The sequence below is a fragment of the Hippopotamus amphibius genome, chromosome 1 (assembly GCF_030028045.1).
Source record: "Hippopotamus amphibius kiboko isolate mHipAmp2 chromosome 1, mHipAmp2.hap2, whole genome shotgun sequence".
Lineage (NCBI taxonomy): Eukaryota > Metazoa > Chordata > Mammalia > Artiodactyla > Hippopotamidae > Hippopotamus > Hippopotamus amphibius.
In genome coordinates this window covers 95453246-95472300 of record NC_080186.1, presented here as the reverse complement: position 1 = coordinate 95472300, position 19055 = coordinate 95453246, and the positions used below count along the sequence as shown (strand labels likewise).

General features: G+C 45.9%; 3 protein-coding genes and 1 non-coding gene across 6 annotated transcripts in view; 1 reads left to right on the top strand and 3 right to left on the bottom strand.

The window, feature by feature from the left end:
- The window catches only part of ELAPOR1 (endosome-lysosome associated apoptosis and autophagy regulator 1), a 67057-nt gene extending 62922 nt beyond the window's left edge, over nt 1–4135 (bottom strand). For 2 of the 3 annotated variants that reach the window (XM_057745102.1, XM_057745093.1), the window contains exon 1: nt 3914–4066. In XM_057745102.1, the coding sequence (XP_057601085.1) occupies nt 3914–4066 (153 nt within the window). Of the gene's footprint in view, nt 1–3913 lie in introns of all 3 variants that reach the window. The other variant, XM_057745083.1, reaches the window with a different exon arrangement.
- Nucleotides 4136–5139: 1004 nt separating this feature from the next.
- On the top strand, nt 5140–10301 carry CFAP276 (cilia and flagella associated protein 276). Its single transcript, XM_057698318.1, has 5 exons — nt 5140–5290; nt 8492–8608; nt 9132–9247; nt 9605–9732; nt 10148–10301. Exons 1-5 carry the CDS (start codon nt 5210–5212, stop codon nt 10216–10218), a joined length of 513 nt encoding a protein of 170 aa, XP_057554301.1. The 5' UTR covers nt 5140–5209; the 3' UTR covers nt 10219–10301.
- A 1418-nt stretch (nt 10302–11719) lies between these two features.
- LOC130843578 (small Cajal body-specific RNA 2) lies at nt 11720–12130 on the bottom strand. The gene has a single exon (XR_009051039.1). It is a non-coding gene; the product is annotated as a small Cajal body-specific RNA 2 (non-coding RNA).
- Nucleotides 12131–13394: 1264 nt separating this feature from the next.
- Nucleotides 13395–18535, bottom strand: TMEM167B (transmembrane protein 167B). Its single transcript, XM_057724316.1, has 3 exons — nt 18387–18535; nt 16369–16500; nt 13395–15838 (listed from the first exon to the last, which is right to left on the bottom strand). The coding sequence occupies exons 1-3, from the start codon at nt 18394–18396 to the stop codon at nt 15756–15758; spliced, it is 225 nt and encodes a 74-aa protein (XP_057580299.1). The 5' UTR covers nt 18397–18535; the 3' UTR covers nt 13395–15755.
- Between the last annotated feature and the right edge of the window lie 520 nt (nt 18536–19055).

Below are 19055 nucleotides of genomic sequence, written 5' to 3'. Positions count from 1 at the left end.
AACTAGATCCTGAGTGCTGCAACTAAGAAAAAATGAACAACAACAGCAAAAGATCCTGCATGCCACAAAAAAGATCCGGTACAGCTGAATAAATAAATAAATATTTACAAAAGAGAAAAAGAAGGTGAGAAGGGATGGGTCGAGGGCGGGTGCTCAAAGCGAAAGGGTTGACATTAGGGATTAGCCAGCATAAGTAGCTCATCTGGTTTCTCATTAAAATGATGTCATGCAAGACCATCTAATGACTTAGAATGATGTTCCCATTACGTTTTTTAAAAGCAGATCATAAAACAGTAAGAAGCACATTTACTGAGCACTTACTCTATGCTCTGCACTTTGCAAAGCACTTTAAGCATTATCTTGCCTAATTCTCCCAGCGATCCACCTGACTCCTTCAATCAGTTGCCAAATCCTCTAACCTTCAGCATGTTTTTCATATTCCTGCCTTTCTATTTATCCCACTGCCACCGTTCCAGTGCAGTCCCTTTGTTAACCTCCTCCTTGACCTCTGTAAGATCTTCTGAACTGGTCTCCTTGCCCCCATCTCTCTGCTCTCACCTTTTGGCCTACCTCATCCTTATTTACTTCATATTCGTGCTAATCCACTGCCCCTGCTAGAAATCCTTCAGAGATTCTCCACTTCGTTTCCCACTTTCCAACCTTGGTTTCTATTGTACCCCACACCTCCTCCACATTTCAGCCACGGGTATACTTGCAATTCTCAGGATCTTTTCCTCGAGCTCCTCTCTCTATCTAGATAGTACACTCCCTCCATCTCTGCCCATTGGAATTTTGCTGATTCCAGAAGCAGGTCCAGTGTCAACTGTTCAAATACGTTTTCTTCTTTTCCTATCAGCCTCTATATTGCCACTCCTGTGTTGTGTACCACAAGTTAACCCTATGTCATCACTTACATATCATTATTTGTGGACCTACCTTTTCTGCCTACCAATATTTCTGAAGCAGCTGTGACATGTCAAGGATACATGCTAGGCATTTTACATGTGTTATCCAATCTAATCCAATCCTCCCAAGAGCCTTATGAGTTAGGTGTTACCATCCCCATTTTACAGATCAGGAATCTGAAGCTGTCAGAAGTTAATTAACTTGCTTGAAGTAGCATCCTTACTAAGTGGCAGAGTCATTATTCATTCACCAAATTTTATTCTAATCCGTGTCTGTCAGATTCCTAAGCCCTCTGGGCTTTTCAACATAGATTGGGAAGTCCCTTTGGGGGCAATTAGCACTGAAGCCTCAGGACAAGACCGATCAGGGAAAGGTGGTTTTCTCCTCCTCTCTCGTTTGATTTACACTTGCTGTGCTATAGGAAATGCTCCTTTGGCTCTCAGTCAGCACTTAGCCTGGGCTACCACAGGGCTAAAAACGTGATTCATGAAGACAAACACCACACAGGATGTTTAGTTCCACTGGTGACCCTGATTATTGTAAAACTGTGAGAGGGACGCCAAGCCCCAGCACACGTTCAGCAATCTAGAACTCCCAGCTCTCTGTCTTCTCAGTTTAGGCTTTACCCTAAACCTCTTTTTTCCCTGACTGCATCCAGATGGATGCCTCAGACTTCAGAAACAAGGCAGGGACAGCACTGTGGTCATGAGGGTCAGCCTTGGCTGATAAGGGTCACTGTCGTTAACACCCAACAGAGACTCACGAGAAATTCACACAACGATTAAGAACAGGGAAGGGTTCGTCTGGGCCGAATTGGTTTTTTCACCATTTAAGATTGGAAGCACCCAAAGGTTATTGGGTCCGTTCATACTGCCAAACAAAGAATATTAACATAATGGGTTTATTCTCTTCCTTATTGTTTTGGAGTCAAGGGTGTTCAGCAGCCACTGTTTGCTCAAGAAGAGTGTAAACAGGACTTGCTGACGCCTGTGGCCAATGAACGCGACTCCTGAGCTACTTTCCCTCCGGCATGGGGTGTGCATCTAATAAGTAAGCTGAATGGGAAAGGGAGGTAGGGCACTCTAATTTGTGTTTTGTTTGTATTTTCTCTTTCAATCCTCAATGCAATCTTTTTTGAGGTAGGTGTTACTGAAATACCCATTCTACAGATCCAAGTAACAGGCAAGGGACGGGAACCCTGGTATATTGAGTTCCACAGCTTTCCACTGCCCTCAGCTTATGCTCTGTGGCAAGGCCTTTTGCTTAGGCAAATGCCAATCATTTAAAAAGGACTAGAGGCAAAATTTGTAGACAAGTTAGAGCTCTCAAGTATCAATATTCTTCCCTTCCTCCCAAGCAAGATGATACAAAGTGTTTACTTTCTTAAATGTCTCATATTTTCCAAAGTCGGCAAAGATCTCCACAAGAAGTGGTAGTTGAACTGTGAGATTCTTACCTTCCACTCAGGGGACTCCCATGTTGGATTCTTAAGCAAGTGAGTTTGCTTGATGGAACTGCTTATCTTAGTTGGTTAGACCACAGGCCACCAAGGCCAGTAAGCCACAGTCACTGACAAAATCATCCTGTTCCCAGCCATCTTTAAAACAGGTCAGAAAGTGGCTGGGTGAAAATGCGGACCACCCAGGGCAGGACATTGCTGGGACTGATACAAGTTACCAAAGTTTCCACTGACTGGGATCACTTGTTCACATTCATGAATGAAGTCAGGTACCTTTATTCACACAAAAATTCTCTTCTCTCTTCCCACCCCCTCACTTCTTCACGGTCTGTTATGTTATGGATAATCTAATGGTTAGAATACCTTCATAATAATACATTTCCATATGGGACGGGGTTGTTGTCTCTAATCAGTAGTTAACAATGACAACTTATAAATAATATTTCAACCTCTCAAAACCTTAGCCAAGTATGACATTTCAGTTTAATTGTACAGGGCTAGACTCAATGTATTACAAAGTCTTTCACATTTCACATAGATAACAACTTTTATTTTGCCTTCCCCCATGCAGTTCTTGTAAACATGTTGTTGCTGCCTCCACCATATGGTTAAAAAAAAGTTACTCAGAACACAACCAATTGTTATTTCAATACCATAGAAACTACTGAGTTTTGTTACTCCTTCATACCTTTTTGTATCCCTCCAAAAGAATGTTCAAAGACATTTTTGGTTGGAAGACATTCACTGCTTATTCTCTGAATTATGTTGGCAACATTTTAGAAACACCTCGAAAAAGACTTAAGACATATGTCAGCAAAAGTCCAGAGAAGAAAGGAGAGATTGGTGGAAAGTGAGATAGTACAGAATTCAAAGTCTGGCCAAAGGTGGGTCATGCACTGTCAGGTACACGAAAGAAAGCATACCGGGGGAGGCAAACTATAAACACGATCCACATTTAGCAGCCCCCAAGTTAACTGGATGTTTAATACCAAGCGGAGAGAGGTTATGGGATCCTTCAGCCCCCCTCGCAGACCTCCCACCTTCACAATCCTTTCTTGAAGCCATGACAAAATCACAAGGATTCCCACTTTGATCCATTACTTTCCTTTGGCCTTCCAAACTGCTTTCTTACCCCACTTCCCCCTGTCCCACTTTCTGTTTTGCTCCTCTGTACATAATCTTTTACTTTCAACCACTTTTAAGGTAATTTCATTCATCCCAGCTGAGAAACAACCCATGTCTTCTTCTTCCGTCATTCCCGAGTCCAGGGACTCAGGTCCCTCCTGAGTTCCTTGGAGCTGGGACCTTTCCCCTGAGCTCAGCAGCCCAAGCTGTGAGGATGATCTATTTCGTGAGTCCTCCAGCGGGCTGGCCTCTGCATGACGCCAGTCTACTCCTCTTCCCCACCACCATCCCCGCCCCCCCGCCCCCATCCCCAAAGAAACCTAAACTCCGTGGTCTCTTAAACTGTCTGTGCCTAGGTCCCCAAGATCTCCGTCGGGGAGGGAAGATTTTTTCTGACCTAAGTCGGGTCAGGGAGGACAGTACCTCTTTGCAGGCGTGAAGCTCCGGTCCCGCTCCCTGAGTCACCTGGAAGGTGGTCCCAACCCAGAGCAGCAGCCGCAGAAGCCGGAGTGTGAGCGACTCAGTTCTTCCGCTGCCTCTGGTAGAGGGATGGAGGCTGTGCCCAGGCTCAGCCATAGTGTTCTGAGCGAGCGGCAGCAGCGGCTCAGGTGCTGCGGCTGCGGCGACTGCTGGCAGAAGGCGGAAAAAAAAGGGGAGGGAGAGTCCGAGAGGGGAAGGATGCAGGAGGCTGGGCTCGCTTCAGTCACCTCCTTGCGGCTACGCCAAGGCCGCCCACCCTTCCCCCTCCCTCCTTCCTCTTCTCCTCCTACCCACGTCGCCTTGGCAACCGCCTCCTCTTTCCCTCCGCGCGGGTGGGGCAGGGACCACGCGCTCCTCTGCCGCTCACCTGCCGGTCGCCATGGCAGCCGCCGCCCGTGGCGCGCGCGGCGTGGGAATGCGCGCGCGCAGGGTCTGCAACCGGCCCAACAGGCGCGCACAGGGCTCGTGTAAAGAACGCGGTGGAAACAACCTCCAAGCCATCGCCACCAAGTTCATTATTTCGGGCCATCGGCTACTTATGATCATCTCTAATTTTGCAGACGTGGCGTTCTAAGCCCCTCCTATGTGTGAAGCGACAGAAAAATGATTGAGATACCTTCTCTCCTCCAGAGGTTATAATCTGCAAGAGTGGCCCAGTAGATGTTACCTACCGTAACAGCCGCTTCTGTAGATCTTACTTCCACCCCACCAAATCCACCTGTGCCTTTACATCCGGCTGAGACTCTTTTAATTAAACGGAGTTTAAGCAAGGAGAGTTTGCCTTAGCCGGCAATTTTCCAAGCATGACACCTGAACTCTTCTGTCTCTTGACATCCCTATTCTCTCACTTTGAGAAATCCTTTGGTTAGATACCAGGAAGAAGGGCATTTCTGGGCCACCTTTTAGGAATTCTTTCCTTAACTGAAGTCTTTTGCAGAACACCTGTTCGGCGTTTTTCACCGGTCTCACGAGTGCAAATCCAGGGCTCCCAGGTACACTCGGCGGCGCTTTCCCTGCGCGTTCCCAGTAGCTTCTTCCGGAGGGGCCTCCCGCATTGGACCGCCAGGTGGCGCCCTTCTCCGAGGGAATTCGCCTCAGTCATAGACGGCGGGGCAGTTGCCTGGCAACTGAAACTGGGCGTTCCAAACAACTGGGACCCGGGCTTCTCCGCGTGCAAGGTTGTGTGCGGCTGCGCAGGCCTCTCAGCCCTCTTAAGAGCGTCTCGCTTGGCATTTTACCATGCCTCTCACCCGAGACCCTTTCCAGAACCCTACGTTGGATAACGATGCTTCCTACTTGGGAAAACTGAGGACTTCCAAGGTACTGAGGTTTCTTGAGCAGATTCCCAGTAGCGTCGACAGCACTTTTCTTTCTGTCTGCTTGACAAGAAGAGATGGTAACTTAAAGGACTCTGGTGAGGACACTGAGTCAGGTACCGGAGAAGTCTGTTTTCTGCCTGCCTACATGTCCCTATATTCAGGCCTGCCAACCTTTCACAGGTGCTTTTTGAGCAGAAGGAAGTGGAGCTCTAGTCCAGAGGAACAAGGGACACTCACAACCCTAAGCAATGATTGGTATGCAGGGGTTTACACAGGCCCAGGTTCCACCAAGCCACCCTTTACCCTATTTGGCAAACTGTTCTCTGAAGAGGTACGAGATATGGAGTGGGAGAGAATCTTCTGAAAACCACCAGGTCATGCTTTATACATCTGTCTTATGACTCATGTTGGAACGTGTTTGTGTATATATGTGTGTGTTTCATGACGGTGGCAGGTAATTTGGAAATTTAGGTGTTTTTTTTTCTGGTAGAAGTATTTGAGATGTTTGAAGTGGTACAAAATAAGGTAAACTAAATGGTAATTGTGGTTTAATAACAAAGTCAAAGCGCTCTCTTTTGTTTATTAAACATTTGTTATTTACTGTAGGCCAGGCACTCCGCTATAAACTCTGAGGATGTATAGATACATTAGATTAGCTCCTGTTCTCAGGGAACTCTAGTAGAAAAGCCAGACTGACAATAGCAACAGCAAAAGTGCTTGCACAACAGCACCTGTGTTGTGACAGTTACACGTGGTGTGTCATGGGAAACAGGAGCTTAAAGGAAAGCCTTCCAGATCAGGTGAGTTTTGACATCCAAATATGAGTTAGCTGGACCAGGGGAGGCAGGATGTGGAATGTGGAGATAGGAGGAGGGAAACAGGAACTAGGCGTTCAAGGCAAAGGAAGCAGCAGGTGCACATACATGGAGAGGAGGATGAGGATGGCCTCTTTGGGGTCAAAGAGTCCAGAGTGGCTGAAGCATTGGTGTGAAGTGGGGGAGTAGAGAGGATAGAAGCTGTAGAAGCGACCCTCCTGGGCTGGGTGTGCTGTGTACACAATGCTAGGGAGCTAGGTTTTCATCCTGGGGAATCAGCTCGGGACTGCAAGCACTGGAGTGACATTCTAGATGGGTGTTGTAGAAAGCACAAGTGGCAGTACATTGGACAGGATGTTAGTGGGACAAGAGGGATCAGCTAGGAGGCTGGTGCAGTGATCTCCAGGAGGAGTTATGGATCTTAAGCAGTGATGCAGGGGGTGGAGGTAAGATGCAAAGGGCAGGACTGATGGGACTTTGTGGCTGACCTGATACGGGCCCAGGAGAGTGGATGAGTCTAGGAGAGCTCCCAGGTTTCTGAGGGCTTAACTGATACTGTTTACTGAATGCTGCGTCCAGGTAAAGCAGGTTTGGGGAGAGAGATGTTGAGATCAATTATGTGGCTGTTACTTTTGTGGTGCCTGTGGGACATCTCCATAGAGATGAAGAGTAGGCATCGTGGTTAGAGCTGTGGGTTGAAGATGTCTGGAAGCCACACTATTCATATGCTGGTTGAAGCCATAGGAGGGAATGAGCTCACCCAGTGAATGGGAGGGTCAGAAAGGCAGAAGTGAAACCCCTGGAGAATACCACGAAGGGGCAGAGAGAGAAAGCAGAGCTGAGAAGGAAGCTGAGAAGTAATAGCCAGAGGAGGAGGAAAACTGGGAGGAACTGGACCCACACAGGATGGAGAGAACATCTCATGGAATGAGAGTCGTGGTGCCAGAAACTGCAGAGGTCAGATAAGATCAGATCTGGAAAAGATCCACCAGATCTAGCCACAAAGGTCACTGGTCACCAGCAAGAGTAGTTTCAGTGGGTGCTTGAGGTAGAGGTCAGACTGCAGTGGGCTGAAGAGGGGATGGGAATGGGGAGGAAGTGGAGGTTGCAAATGTTGACTCTTTAAGAAGCCTGGCTCAGTAGGGAAGGTCATAAGGTGGTAGCTAGACAGTGACAAAGAATGAGGAGAAGCTGGGTACAGGAGATGCCAGGATTAGCACAGGTCCCTAAAGCACCAGGAAGGGCTGGGTTCAGGGAAGAAGGGTTATTCTTGAATAAAAGGGACTTCCCTTTCTCTGAGATGGAAGGAAAATGGTTGTGAAGATGGCACTCACGTTTGACAGGCTTGATTTTCTCAGTGAAAAGACCATCTCACCCTTCTGCTTATAGAGACGATGAGGCTTATGCAGCCTTCGAGGAATGGGAGGACTGCTGCCTATGGTTGCATCATATGAATTTGTAGTTTTCCCATTTCCTTTTTCATCTTTCTTGGTGATAGCAGTTTCTGGTCCGTACTGTTCCATTAATGCCTAACTGAACTGTCGTACAGCACTGTGTCATATACAGGGGAAGAGGAGGGTTCCAGCATCGGGTAGGTTGAATGAGGTTGTAGTTGTACTCACTGGAATTCAGTCAATGATTCAATCAGTATTTCATTTCAGAACACCATGTGTTAGGTCGCTGTGCTAGGTGCTGAGGATACAGTGGTGAGCAGTATGGCATTTACATGTAATGAAGAAATCAACTATGTGCTTTTCATATTCATATTTGTGGGGTTTTAGAGAACTGAACATCCAGTGAACTTTTTGACATTCCCACAGACACAGTGACCCCTCCCTGCTTACTGAAAATTTTTTGTCACCTGCCTAGACACTGCTCTCTCCTGATTCCCTTGTCTCTGACTGCCTCTCCCCACCCCCATTATATAATGTTGTGCAGTTCTTATGAACCACCTCTTCCTTTTTGGTCAGACTCCTTTTTGCAGGCTTCACCCGCTGCATGTGGATGACCCCAGGTCTCTACTACTTGTTCTGAGCTCTCCTCCAACAAATGCACATTTCCAATCTCCTACCTATTAATTGCATTGGGATATCTTATCTCTTCTTCAAACTCAGGACTTCTAAACCTGAGCTCATCTTGCCTCTCTGCTCCCCACCCTTCACCTCCTGTCCCATGTCACCCCTTTCCCTATATTCCTGGCCCATTTCTGTCAGTTCTAAGATTGAAAACTCAGGAGGATCAAAAGCCTGAGAGTCTTGCCCCATTTTGTTCTTCTCTTTCAGGTGTCTGTGATTCAGTTAAAATGGGATGGGATAAGGGGATGGATGTGACTGAAGCCACCACATCAGCAAGGCCTCCAGTAACCAGGTGTGGTTTCTCTTTTGCAGAAACTGCCATATAGGAACCCAACTCACCTTGCTCAGCAACAGGAACCGTGGTGTCGGCTCAGCTCAACTCCCACAATCACCTCTATGAGGCGGGATGTTTATTTTTTTGATCCCGAGGTAGCTAGCATTGAAACGCTATTTCTCCTTACATCCACTTAGGACTAATTAATATCCTTTCTGAAAGGTAGTCTGTCCCTGACTGCTTCAGCATCTTTATCTTGTCCCCAACCCAAGATCCTATAAACCTAAAACCAAATGCCAATTTATCAACCTCCTCTGGGAAGTCAGAAGGCTTGGGTTTTGCTGCCGTTGATTATCTGGAGCAAATCATTCTCTCATGACTTCTCATTATAACCATGAATGAGGTACGGCCCATTAAGCTCAAGTCAAGGACAATATCTGGTTCCCATGTCTCCAGGAAAGCTCCCCACTCCTTAGACCTAACCATGAGACAGTTCTATATGAACACGAGTTAAGAAGTCATCATGTAGTGTAATTTGGTGTATAAGGAGTTGGTGGACCTCAGGCCCAAAAGGGGTTCACACTGCTTTGGCAGAAGAGTAGAGCCCAACAGAACCTGACTAGAGTGGGTGCAAGTTAACCCTGGCGGTGGGGTGGGGGGGGTTGGCTTCCTCTGTAGATACCAAAGGATGACCTGGATTTCCGATTAGCAGCCTTGTACGACCACCACACAGGGACGTTCAAGAACAAAAGTGAGACACTGATACACCAGGAGACCATTCAGGATACCCATGGGTAAGTGGTGGAGGTGGAGCCTCTCCCTAAGGACAATGCCATCCAATCAAGTAAGGTAAAGTGTCACCTGGGAAATAACAATCAATAGGTTCTTGTTTGTATAGATTTCTGTATTTTTTTACTTCTGTATCTGTAATACAACGTCTGTTTTTTTGTTTTTGTTTTTTAATTTTCTAAAATGAACAGAGATCTTCCAAGATTGTGCTCATCTGTAGAACAAAATCTTTGGTTAATTCCAGAGGGTAAAAAGGACTTCGGCTGCTTTATTTTTGAGGTTGCGTGCAACTCTTTCCCTCTTTACCCTTCTTCTTCGGATTGATTTCACTCTCCCCTGTTCTTCCCCACACCATCTTCTAGAATCAAGATCCAATGCCCTGGAGAATTCTTACCCTCTCCCCAGCCACCCCCCATCACATCCCGAGCTAACATCAGACACTGGATCAACCCTAAGAAGGAGTCTGTTCACAGCATCCAGGGATCCATAGGTAAGGGTTAGAAGACTGGGAGGTGGAAGGCAGATGGGTGGTGCAAGAGTCTTTCTTAAATGGACACAGGAATCAGGGAGTTAAGGTGATTGGCTATTAGGGAACATCAGGGGTAACTGGGAGTCTGGCACATATCAGGCTAATACCAGGGGACATGCTCACTAAAGAGCTAGGAAATGATTTTTTTCCAGAGCCTCTACTTCAGTCTTAGGTCTAGGCGACAAGAATTTTCAGCAAAGGGCAGAAACCCGGGAGTGAAAGACCTATAGCTACATCCCATCAGTCCTCTATATGCCAGTTTCCTCAGCTGTCAGAACCTTCTCCATAGTCCCTATAAATGTATGGGTGACAAGTTCCCAGAAAAGGCAAAGGATCTGAAATTCACAGCCCATTCCCTCTTGTCTTTTCTCCACAGTGTCCCCTCACACTGCAGCCACCAATGGAGGGTATTCCCGAAAGAATGATGGTGGCTTCTTCTCCACCTAAGTGTTGACAGGCCCCTGGACTAATTAACCATAGTGGAACATCCTGCCGCCCACCTCCATTAAATAGATTTGTGTTAAGATGAAGCCTGGTGTTTGTTACCATGGACTACAAGTTGTCACCTGACTACTCGTCAAATATGGAAGTTTCTCAGCTTCTAGAAATTAGTCCTGTCGGACATATTTGCAACTTGGAAAGTGATCTTGCTGAAAAGATACGGATTTAGGACAGAACAGCACTGTTTTTGGCAGGAGACAGGTATTCACATTTTGTAAACTGGAGTCATTCCAACCATACAGATATATACCCATTTAACATTTCTTGCAAACTTTTATGTGTTGCACTGAGCTAAGTGTTGGGGAAACAAGAATGGACATAGTTCATTCTCTCATTGAGCTTACAAACACTAATTTTAGTAGCGCTTTGTGGCATTAATATTTACGCTGGGATCACACGGAACAGATTTCAGACCTTCTGGATTTAGTTATCTGCTGGGCTTTCCTTTTCCATGAGGTCTCCATCTCCCTGGTCCTGGCTCCTTGCCACCGTTCATTCTCTTACCTCTGCTACTGTCTGCTTGCCTGGACGTCAATTCTCTTTTCCTTGCCTTGATTTTCGCTGTGATATAGAGCCCCCTATTCTTAGAAACAGGGTTCAACAATGATCCTAGGGTGTGAAGCTACCTAAAACGGATGCATTAATGTGGTTTCTAAAAATTACAAGCCACTCACAGGAACCTGCTGTTAGAATGAGCAAGACATGGCAGACCTTTTAGAATATTGTACAAGTTCCCATTTCTAAGTTTGGACAGCATATGCATTGTTGAATAAATCAGGTATGAAAGGGCTTCTTCCTGACACTCAGGTGCAGGGTCCTTAAATACCACCAAACTATCACAGCCCCTCTCCCACGGAGATACTTCAATCTGTTCATTGTGTTCGCTGCAAAGTGGCAATATTGTTTCAGTTCTCATTATTTAGAATGGCTGAAAGTGGCAAAGAGGGCTGACTCTGGATAATCACCTCATGCGGGTTGATACTGGACATCAAAAAATTTATTACTGCGATCTATGCATGGAGGCTTTAAATAATATAGATTCCTAAACCTCCCTGATAATTCTAATTCAGTAAATCTGGTGCCGGTCCCTGTAATCTGAATTCTCGTAAACCCTCCAAGTTCCCTCACGGATATATACACATATATAGACATGCATATATTCAGATAGCCCTTCGCGGCAGGCGCTGTACAGTGCCTTCAGACCGGGGACACCAGTGTTGGTACCATACGAGAGTCACCATAGCAGGCCGGGCCTAAAGAGAAAAAAGGAAGGCGGCCAGGGAAGAAAAACTGCAGCGGGGAACGAGGCCTCTGTCCCCTTTCAGCTCCTGCTCCCGAGGGCGGGGCGACGGCTCATTCTATCTCCGCCCGCCAGCGCCCCTGGTCCGCCGCCGCCCGTTTACACGTTAGCCCCGACGCCACGGGCGGCCGTGCCCTGGGGCCGGGCTCAGATCAGAATCGCCTCGATAATCAGTGGCCCAGGACAAGCCCGGCCTCGTCTATCTGATCAATTCATCACTTCTGAGCGCCGGGCTCCGGAGGACCGGCTCCGGGACCGCGGGGCTGCCACCGCCCAAGGGGCCTCGCTGCACAGCGCCCCGAGAAAGGGGCTTCGCAGGAGGGAAGCTTTTCATTTCGGGTCGGTCCGGCGGGGCTGGAGTCACAACCCGATCAAATAAGATCAATGTGCAGGCCGGGGGAGGGGCACGGGGGCGAGCGCACGCACTCCCCTTGCACGCACCACGCGCTCATTCACACATCCACGCGTCCACTCACACACTCGGCCCGCACACGCCTGCCACACACGTCTGCACAGCTAACACTACTCTCACCCCTGGCCGTTCTCCCTCCAACGTAAGAGCGGAAGTTCGCATCCTCCTTTAAAGCCCTCCACCCCTCCCCCGCCCCGGAGGATTCTGGGAGGAACCACTGAGCACAGGCCCTCGCCGAGTGCGCGCTTTACTGCCCTCGCGTGGCTCGGAGGGGAAGCAAGGGCCCACGTAAAGGCGGGACAAATTCCCACAATACTGGATCATGACTGTCTAGTGCAGCTACATATTTTTATATCCATACCTATAGTTTTTCTTTGCTTTGATTCAGGTTCTGGGTATAAGATGATTCAATCTCAGGAGACCTCTAGGTGAATGATTTCCTTCCCAAGGAGAAGGCGAATTTTGGTCATTAACCCGCATCAGCTTCCACAGGAGCTCCTTCTCCCAAGGGAGAAGGCAAACATCATTTTACCACAGGCAAAGGTGTAAATAGATTACTTAAGTTCAAGTACTAGGTATTTAGCATATGTGTAATAAGTAAAGGTAGGAAGGCATACCCCTGTCCCCACAAAGCCCTCTTGTTACCCAAAACTTGCTGTGGCAGTCGTATTGCTGAATCTTCACTTACTTTCATATCCACTAAAATAAATCTTTCAAACTCCAGGATCAGTGGGGGGAAAAAAAAGATTATGCAAGTTAGAATTAGTTCCTTTCACATCAGAGAGCACAATCTTAATGTCTCAGTTCCTTCTTTTTTCAATGAAATACGTACGTAAGGAGGGAAGAAATATCAGAATTTTGTGAAGTTATCATTTGTACTTGTGCCAGTCCCACCATGCACTTGGAATAAACAAATAGGGTAAGAGTATCCATTGTATGTGCCAGAAACCCAAGGATTTTCTAGGTATGTGGCTGGGTAACCTGATAACCTCATTTCACTGAAGACATTTATGGCTGGTAACAGCAGTTGATACTTTTAATAGCACTAGTAGGTAAACTGTATTGGGGAATGTTATCTACATTATTTAATACACCTCAAAATGTATTTATATATATATATATGCTGACATATATAAGCTGAGATATATATGTATATAATTAGTTCCCTCAAAGGAGAAAGCTATACCCTCATAGATTCTGAGCTATATCACACATATATCACACATTCAGTGACCATCACCAGGGGTTAACAAGACTTATGGTATTCACTAATGTAAACTAAAAAGGTACACTATGGGCAGAACCCAAGGGAGTATTGAACAAAGTTCAATAATTCAGCATGCATGTGACAAAATGGACAAAAACAGTAGGGAAAGAAATTTTATTTTCAAGGATTTGTGCAGACAATGCTGAGTAAAAAATTTTATTCCAACTATAAAAAGCTGACTTCATGCCACCCCGGCACACAGGGTTTATGGTGATGCCAGTCTGAATCTGAGGCAATACTGCTATCCCCATTCTTCCACCCCTAAAAGACTCCCTTAGAGGAACAACTCCCTGCAATTTTTGGTCAAAAATATATGACACAGCAACCAAAGTAATGAATTAAACAAGTTTCTGCTTATATAAAGTCAAGAAATGAAATAAGCTGTGTATTTGTTTCTTGCTGTAAATTACCTTCACTCTGTGTACTTTTTGGTACATTCTGGTATGAAAACATTCCAAAATATAACAGTTTAAGAGCTTAGGTCAAGATGACCCACCTGGAAGGCTGTAAAAATTGATTTGAACTGTGAAATGGGACTAGTTTAAAATATGAAGAAGCTCTAAGCACCAAGCTTAGAGATATTAGCCCTATTAGGAACCAAAAGTCATTAAAGCTACAAAATAACAAGTGCAAAACATGCTGAACCTGTATTTCCAGAGTGTGACATTCCCATTGGCCAACAGGTTCCAAAACTCACACCTACAAGGTGTACTCTTATTTCTGTTCCACTAGCTTTCCTTTCTCTTGTGTGAAAGATCCTCAGAAATGACAATGAAAAATATATGAATCATTGAAATTTACCCTGTGGACCAATTCGTAAAGAGAGAACAGCCACAACTCTGAGGTGATTAGCCATGTAGTGTGTACTTGATGACTTTCTATACTTCTAGGAACCCTCAAAGCAATAAACTGCATGTTTCAGAAACTGAACGTCCTAGCAGCTTTTGTTCTTTTGGAATAAGACAAAAGACAATTTACTGCCATACAGGGGTCAACATAGCCAACTTGTCCACAGCCAAGTTTTACTTCAACGAACAATTCCACTGGTAGACCTATGTCTATGCTCTCTCTTTACAATAATTTAATTTTAGACCAACTTTTTCTTTTTTTAATAAAGAAGTTCTACGCTTCATAAACACAACAGTCGATCCTTTTGCAGATATAAAGGGGAGGGAATGGAAAAGTCATCCCTTCAAATGTAGAGTCATCTAAAATGACTTGCTCAGGAGTTCCCATACTCCATGGAAAAGCCCATCACTCCCAATTGCAAACCTGTTTTCCTTTACTTAGAAAACATTCTCATTTTATTCATGGATTCTATGAACTGTCCAGTCATGCCTATGAATGCCCTCAATTTCTCTCATTCAAATTTCTCATGTTCTTATAATTTCCACAAGACAGCTAAAGAGTACTGCAATATGAAGAAAATTATACATGGGGCAAGAAACACAAGTAATCGACTGAAAACTGCCATAATAACCCAGATTTAAACAAAGAATAAGTTTGTATCTTGGATAACATGACAAAACTTCCATCTAACATCGCAATAAATTCCAGATGACTTTACTAGTATATGAATTAATATACTAGATTTATTTATTTCTTCTACCCCAACTGCAAATCATTTCTTCAATAGTTTCTCTTTCCCCTAGTGGTGGCATTTAAAACTGAGTAACAGTATTTAGCACTCAGTAATTTAGAAAACATTTAAAAAGCTTTAGGAAAACAGCAACAGTTTCCGCACACCATTTGACTGGAGGTGAAGTTTTCTTTTGGGAATACTGGTGAATAGAACATTGTTTCTTGTCTAAGTTACTTCTTTCTGGTCTCATCACAGACAGATAAGTTCCAAATCTTATGTGGGCCTAGGTTCTCTTGGCAAAACTCTTCCGCTGTCAGCACACAGCACAGCTATTTCATCTGTTCTCTTTTTACAATGAGGATCATGCCTCTCTCTTGTGTTCCCAGATGGGTATATGAAAGATAAATTTCCAAAGCCAAAAAATTTCTTGGCTTTATTTAACTTCTATTTCCCACCCAGCCTCCCCACCCACAGCAATTTGCCAAATCCAAATCAAACAGTAAAAAAAAAAAATTATCTCTCCTTCCAAGAAGTTTGAATACAGCCAATATCCTCCCCTAATGAGCCTCGGTTTGAAAAGATCCTGATGAAGGGCTGAAGAACAAAATAGGTGACAGATTTTTAAGCAGGAGGTATGTAATCGTATAACTAAGGGGTGTAATTTATCTGGACATCATATGCTCTCTGCTGAAGACTGATTTACACAGAGGTCAAAGGAAGTTGGCTTTTTGTAGTCCCCTGAAGCATAAATAATGTTTGCAACCATGAGTCCTCCCCACATAAGGTAGGGACAGATGCTGTGGTGTCATCCTGGGGACTCTGATGATTTTAGCTGAACTCTCCTACGCTGGGCCCAGGCTCCCGACAGGTTCTTCACCTTCGTCCTCTTGGTTGGCAGTTGATGAAATGGATGCTTTAGAATTCATTTTATAAACAGGACGTAGAAGGCCATTACAACGCAGGCGATTGCTACAGCAGCATGCAGCCTGGTTCCGATCACAGCAGCTAGCAGGAAAAAATAAAAAGAGAAAAGAAATCATACCCTGCCCTTCATATAAGTCCTCACTCTCAAGGCTGGAAATCTCTAGTCACAGATGAAGAGACCTATCAAGGGTCTCAAGAACCCACCCAGGAATGTATTTAAATACTACTCTTAAGCCTTAAGTTCTAGGTGAATATACTGCCCCATTTTTAAAAAAGCTTTAGGTAAGTAGGATTCCAGATGAAGGCACCAAGATAAAAAGTAAAAAAGCACCTGAGTTAATAAAATCAGTACTTAAAAGAAATATATTCTTTCCAGAAATTCAGGAAAAAACTTTTCATTGGGAAAATATTCCTCCCAACAATTCTAGTACAGTCTAAAATTGTTTAATTTATATACTTCTACTCCATGGAGAATACTAAAATTACCTTGAAGCTAAAATAATTATGTAAAAGTTGAACCAAATACAATCCCAGCCGATTCCACTCCCACTTTGCAGCACCTCACTGTCCGGAGATGGCAATCTCCTCTCCCTTAACAGATGTGATCTTACCTTTGTAAAACACACCCCAAACTCCCTTCTTCTCTGAGAGCAGCCAGGTTTTGAGACGAGGTACTTTCTTGAAGTAGGCACAGGTGCAAACAAAGAGCAAACCAAAGACCAGAATCCCATCCAAGGAGTACACTGTTACAGAAAGAGAAGAAAACCTTTGGTGCTAATCTAGCTTGGGACAGGTGATCCCACTGGAGAACAGAGTGTAATATAATATTAAGATGATAACCTCAACTGCAGTGCCAGCCCTGACAAGAGGGAGCCAAGGTCCTGAGACTGGGGTTATCTTATTGTTCCCCAAACCACTTGTAGACAACCCCCTTACAAGGATTTCACTGCCCCCTTCCCTTTCCTTTCAAGAACTACAAATTCTGAAAAGAGTGCATCAGCCTGCCAGGAATGGCCAGTGTTGGCAATAGGTTGAGAGAGGCATAAGAATCCTTGGAGCCTGAGCTGAGAGAATGAGAGATGTTCTTACTATAAATCACTCATGCCATAAAGGAGAGCTAAATATTTGGCCAAGTATCTCAGATCTGCATCTGTTGGTGAAGAATATGTTAAGGCAAAAGTAAAGCTTAATGCAAATTGCAAGAGTTAGAATCCATAGTCGTATGGATTCTATGCTTACTTTACACTTCACGCATGATACTCTACTTACAAACCAAATTTCTGCCTGAGTAACAGATTCTTGAAAATAAACAAACAAAAAAGATCAGAGGCTTCAACATGGTGGAACACTTGTAGGAAAAAAACTTTGAACAATTAGTTCCATTTCTTACATGTAAACCAAGCTATGTCTTGTAAGCACAACGAATCACCCAAGTGAAAAAAAAAATCAGACCACGAAAGCGGGAAGGGTGACTAAAATTTATTAATTACTGTGTCCAACTGCTCTCATTTCTCAGTTCAGATGATTTCTTCCTCCGGGTGATGTCCCTTCTTGTACCGTGGCTAGTAACCTCAGACCTCTGACTGCCCAGGAAGCTCCAAAAGGATATTTTACACAACCGGTATCTGCCAGTTCTGGACCACTCCATCCAGTAAAACTATCTCACAGCTAGATGTTACACAGGAAAGGGTCCAGTAAATTAATACATACACCAAGTTTTATGATGAACAGTACCTTTATGTGCTAGTCTTTTCTCTCGAAAATTTTTGCAAAGCCAAAAGTCACAAGGCGGTGAAATTTGAATCTTCAGTACCAGGCTTATGCAGAAGGTACTTTGGAGAAATGCTCTCCTGCGCCCCTGAAATCGCACTGCCTAAGAGGCCTTGTCGTCTTTTTTCCTGTAAGATCGACTCTAAAGACCACAAAGGCCTCGTTTCCTGCCCTTCCCTGGAATTCGGAAATCATGTCTATAAAGCCTTTGAAGAGACCTGGAAAATTAGGTCAGACAGAGTAGCAACTGCCACATCGTCTTTAGAAGAGGCAGGGTCTAAATCCAACCCTTGTAGCACTAGCCACGGTCTCCACATGGGATCGCCCAGGCAGGACTTTAGAATCAAATAAGAGAAAGCTTTCCGGTGTTTTAACAAAACAACGAGAACTTTTTTTTTTTTTTTTACGATTTACATTCACCCCACCCCCACCCCCAAAGAATGGGGCTTAAAATCCTCTGTGACTTATCAGTCCTCCCAACGAGCCTACTATCCAAAAGTATGAGAACACAGAGAGCTGTGAGGTGGATCCTCTCTTCTCCCTGGTGCTAAAGCAATAGTTCAACTGCGACTGGCCTCGCGGAGTCGCTTGCAAGGGCCAGAACGAACTTCTAGGAAGGGAGAGGGGAAAGCACGGGGCTTGGGACCAAAGATTCGGGGTGTGGGCACAAGAGTCACTGGGGACTCTAGATGGGCACGGGACGGGGGAACCCCCGGAGCAGTATAAGGGGCAGGAGTTGGGGCACCGAGAGGCCAAAGGGGGACTGGGCGGGGAGAGCGGCCACGTCAGTCCCGGCTCCGCCCGCCAGGTTTCCCCCCGTACTGCAATCCCATCCTCCGCTCTGGGCACTGGTTCTTACCGTTCGTCATGGCGGCTGGGCCCGGACCTGGATAGGGGGTCCGGGGGTCAGCGGCGGTAGTGGCTAAAGCGGGGGAACCCAGCTCCCGCTTGACACTTCCCGATCCGGGCAGCGGCGACGGGCAGGAGCCGTAGTACGCAGACGCAAGGGCAGAGAGGCGAGCGCCTAACGCAATCAGGCGTGGCTAGCAGATTGCCGAGCGGGGGACCTGCGTGGGTGGAGCTCGCGTGCGTGGGTGGAGCTCGCGTGCGTGGGTGGAGCTCGCGTGCGTGGGTGGAGCTCGCGTGCGTGGGTGGAGCTCGCGTGCGTGGGTGGAGCTCGCGTGCGTAGGTGTGGGTAAGAGCAAAGCTCTCCGGCAGGCTTCCTACCTGGCTGCGGTAACCGGTCTCTCCTGGGGGCCCCTGTAGAGTTACTGCTGGGGCGTAACCTGACGTGCTCGAGTTGCTTTGTTTGCAAAGGTAAAGGCTCGCAGTTTTGCCCTTTATTTTGCTCTGTGGCAGCTGCTCTGTGTGTGTGCGTTTGGTGGGTCTGTAAGCAGCAGCCCGCCTGCAACCGAGCGGTCTCGGTCTCGAGCTTCCACGTAAGAGAACCGAGACAACAGGGGTCCATAGGCCGTCCCTGCGGCCCCCGGGACTGCACTTGCCGCGCGGGTCGTTCTTACTCCTTATG

What these genes read in the sequence shown, in the direction of transcription:
- CFAP276 (XM_057698318.1), top strand. Translation starts at nt 5,210, where the DNA reads ATGCCTCTCACCCGAGACCCTTTCCAGAACCCTACGTTGGATAACGAT. An exon ending in ACCATTCAGGATACCCATGG is followed by an intron (nt 9,248 to 9,604) that starts GTAAGTGGTGGA and finishes ACCATCTTCTAG; the next exon opens with AATCAAGATCCAATGCCCTG. An exon ending in CAGCATCCAGGGATCCATAG is followed by an intron (nt 9,733 to 10,147) that starts GTAAGGGTTAGA and finishes TTTTCTCCACAG; the next exon opens with TGTCCCCTCACACTGCAGCC.
- TMEM167B (XM_057724316.1), bottom strand. An exon ending in TTGGGGTGTGTTTTACAAAG is followed by an intron (nt 15,839 to 16,368) that starts GTAAGATCACAT and finishes TTTTCCTGCTAG; the next exon opens with CTGCTGTGATCGGAACCAGG.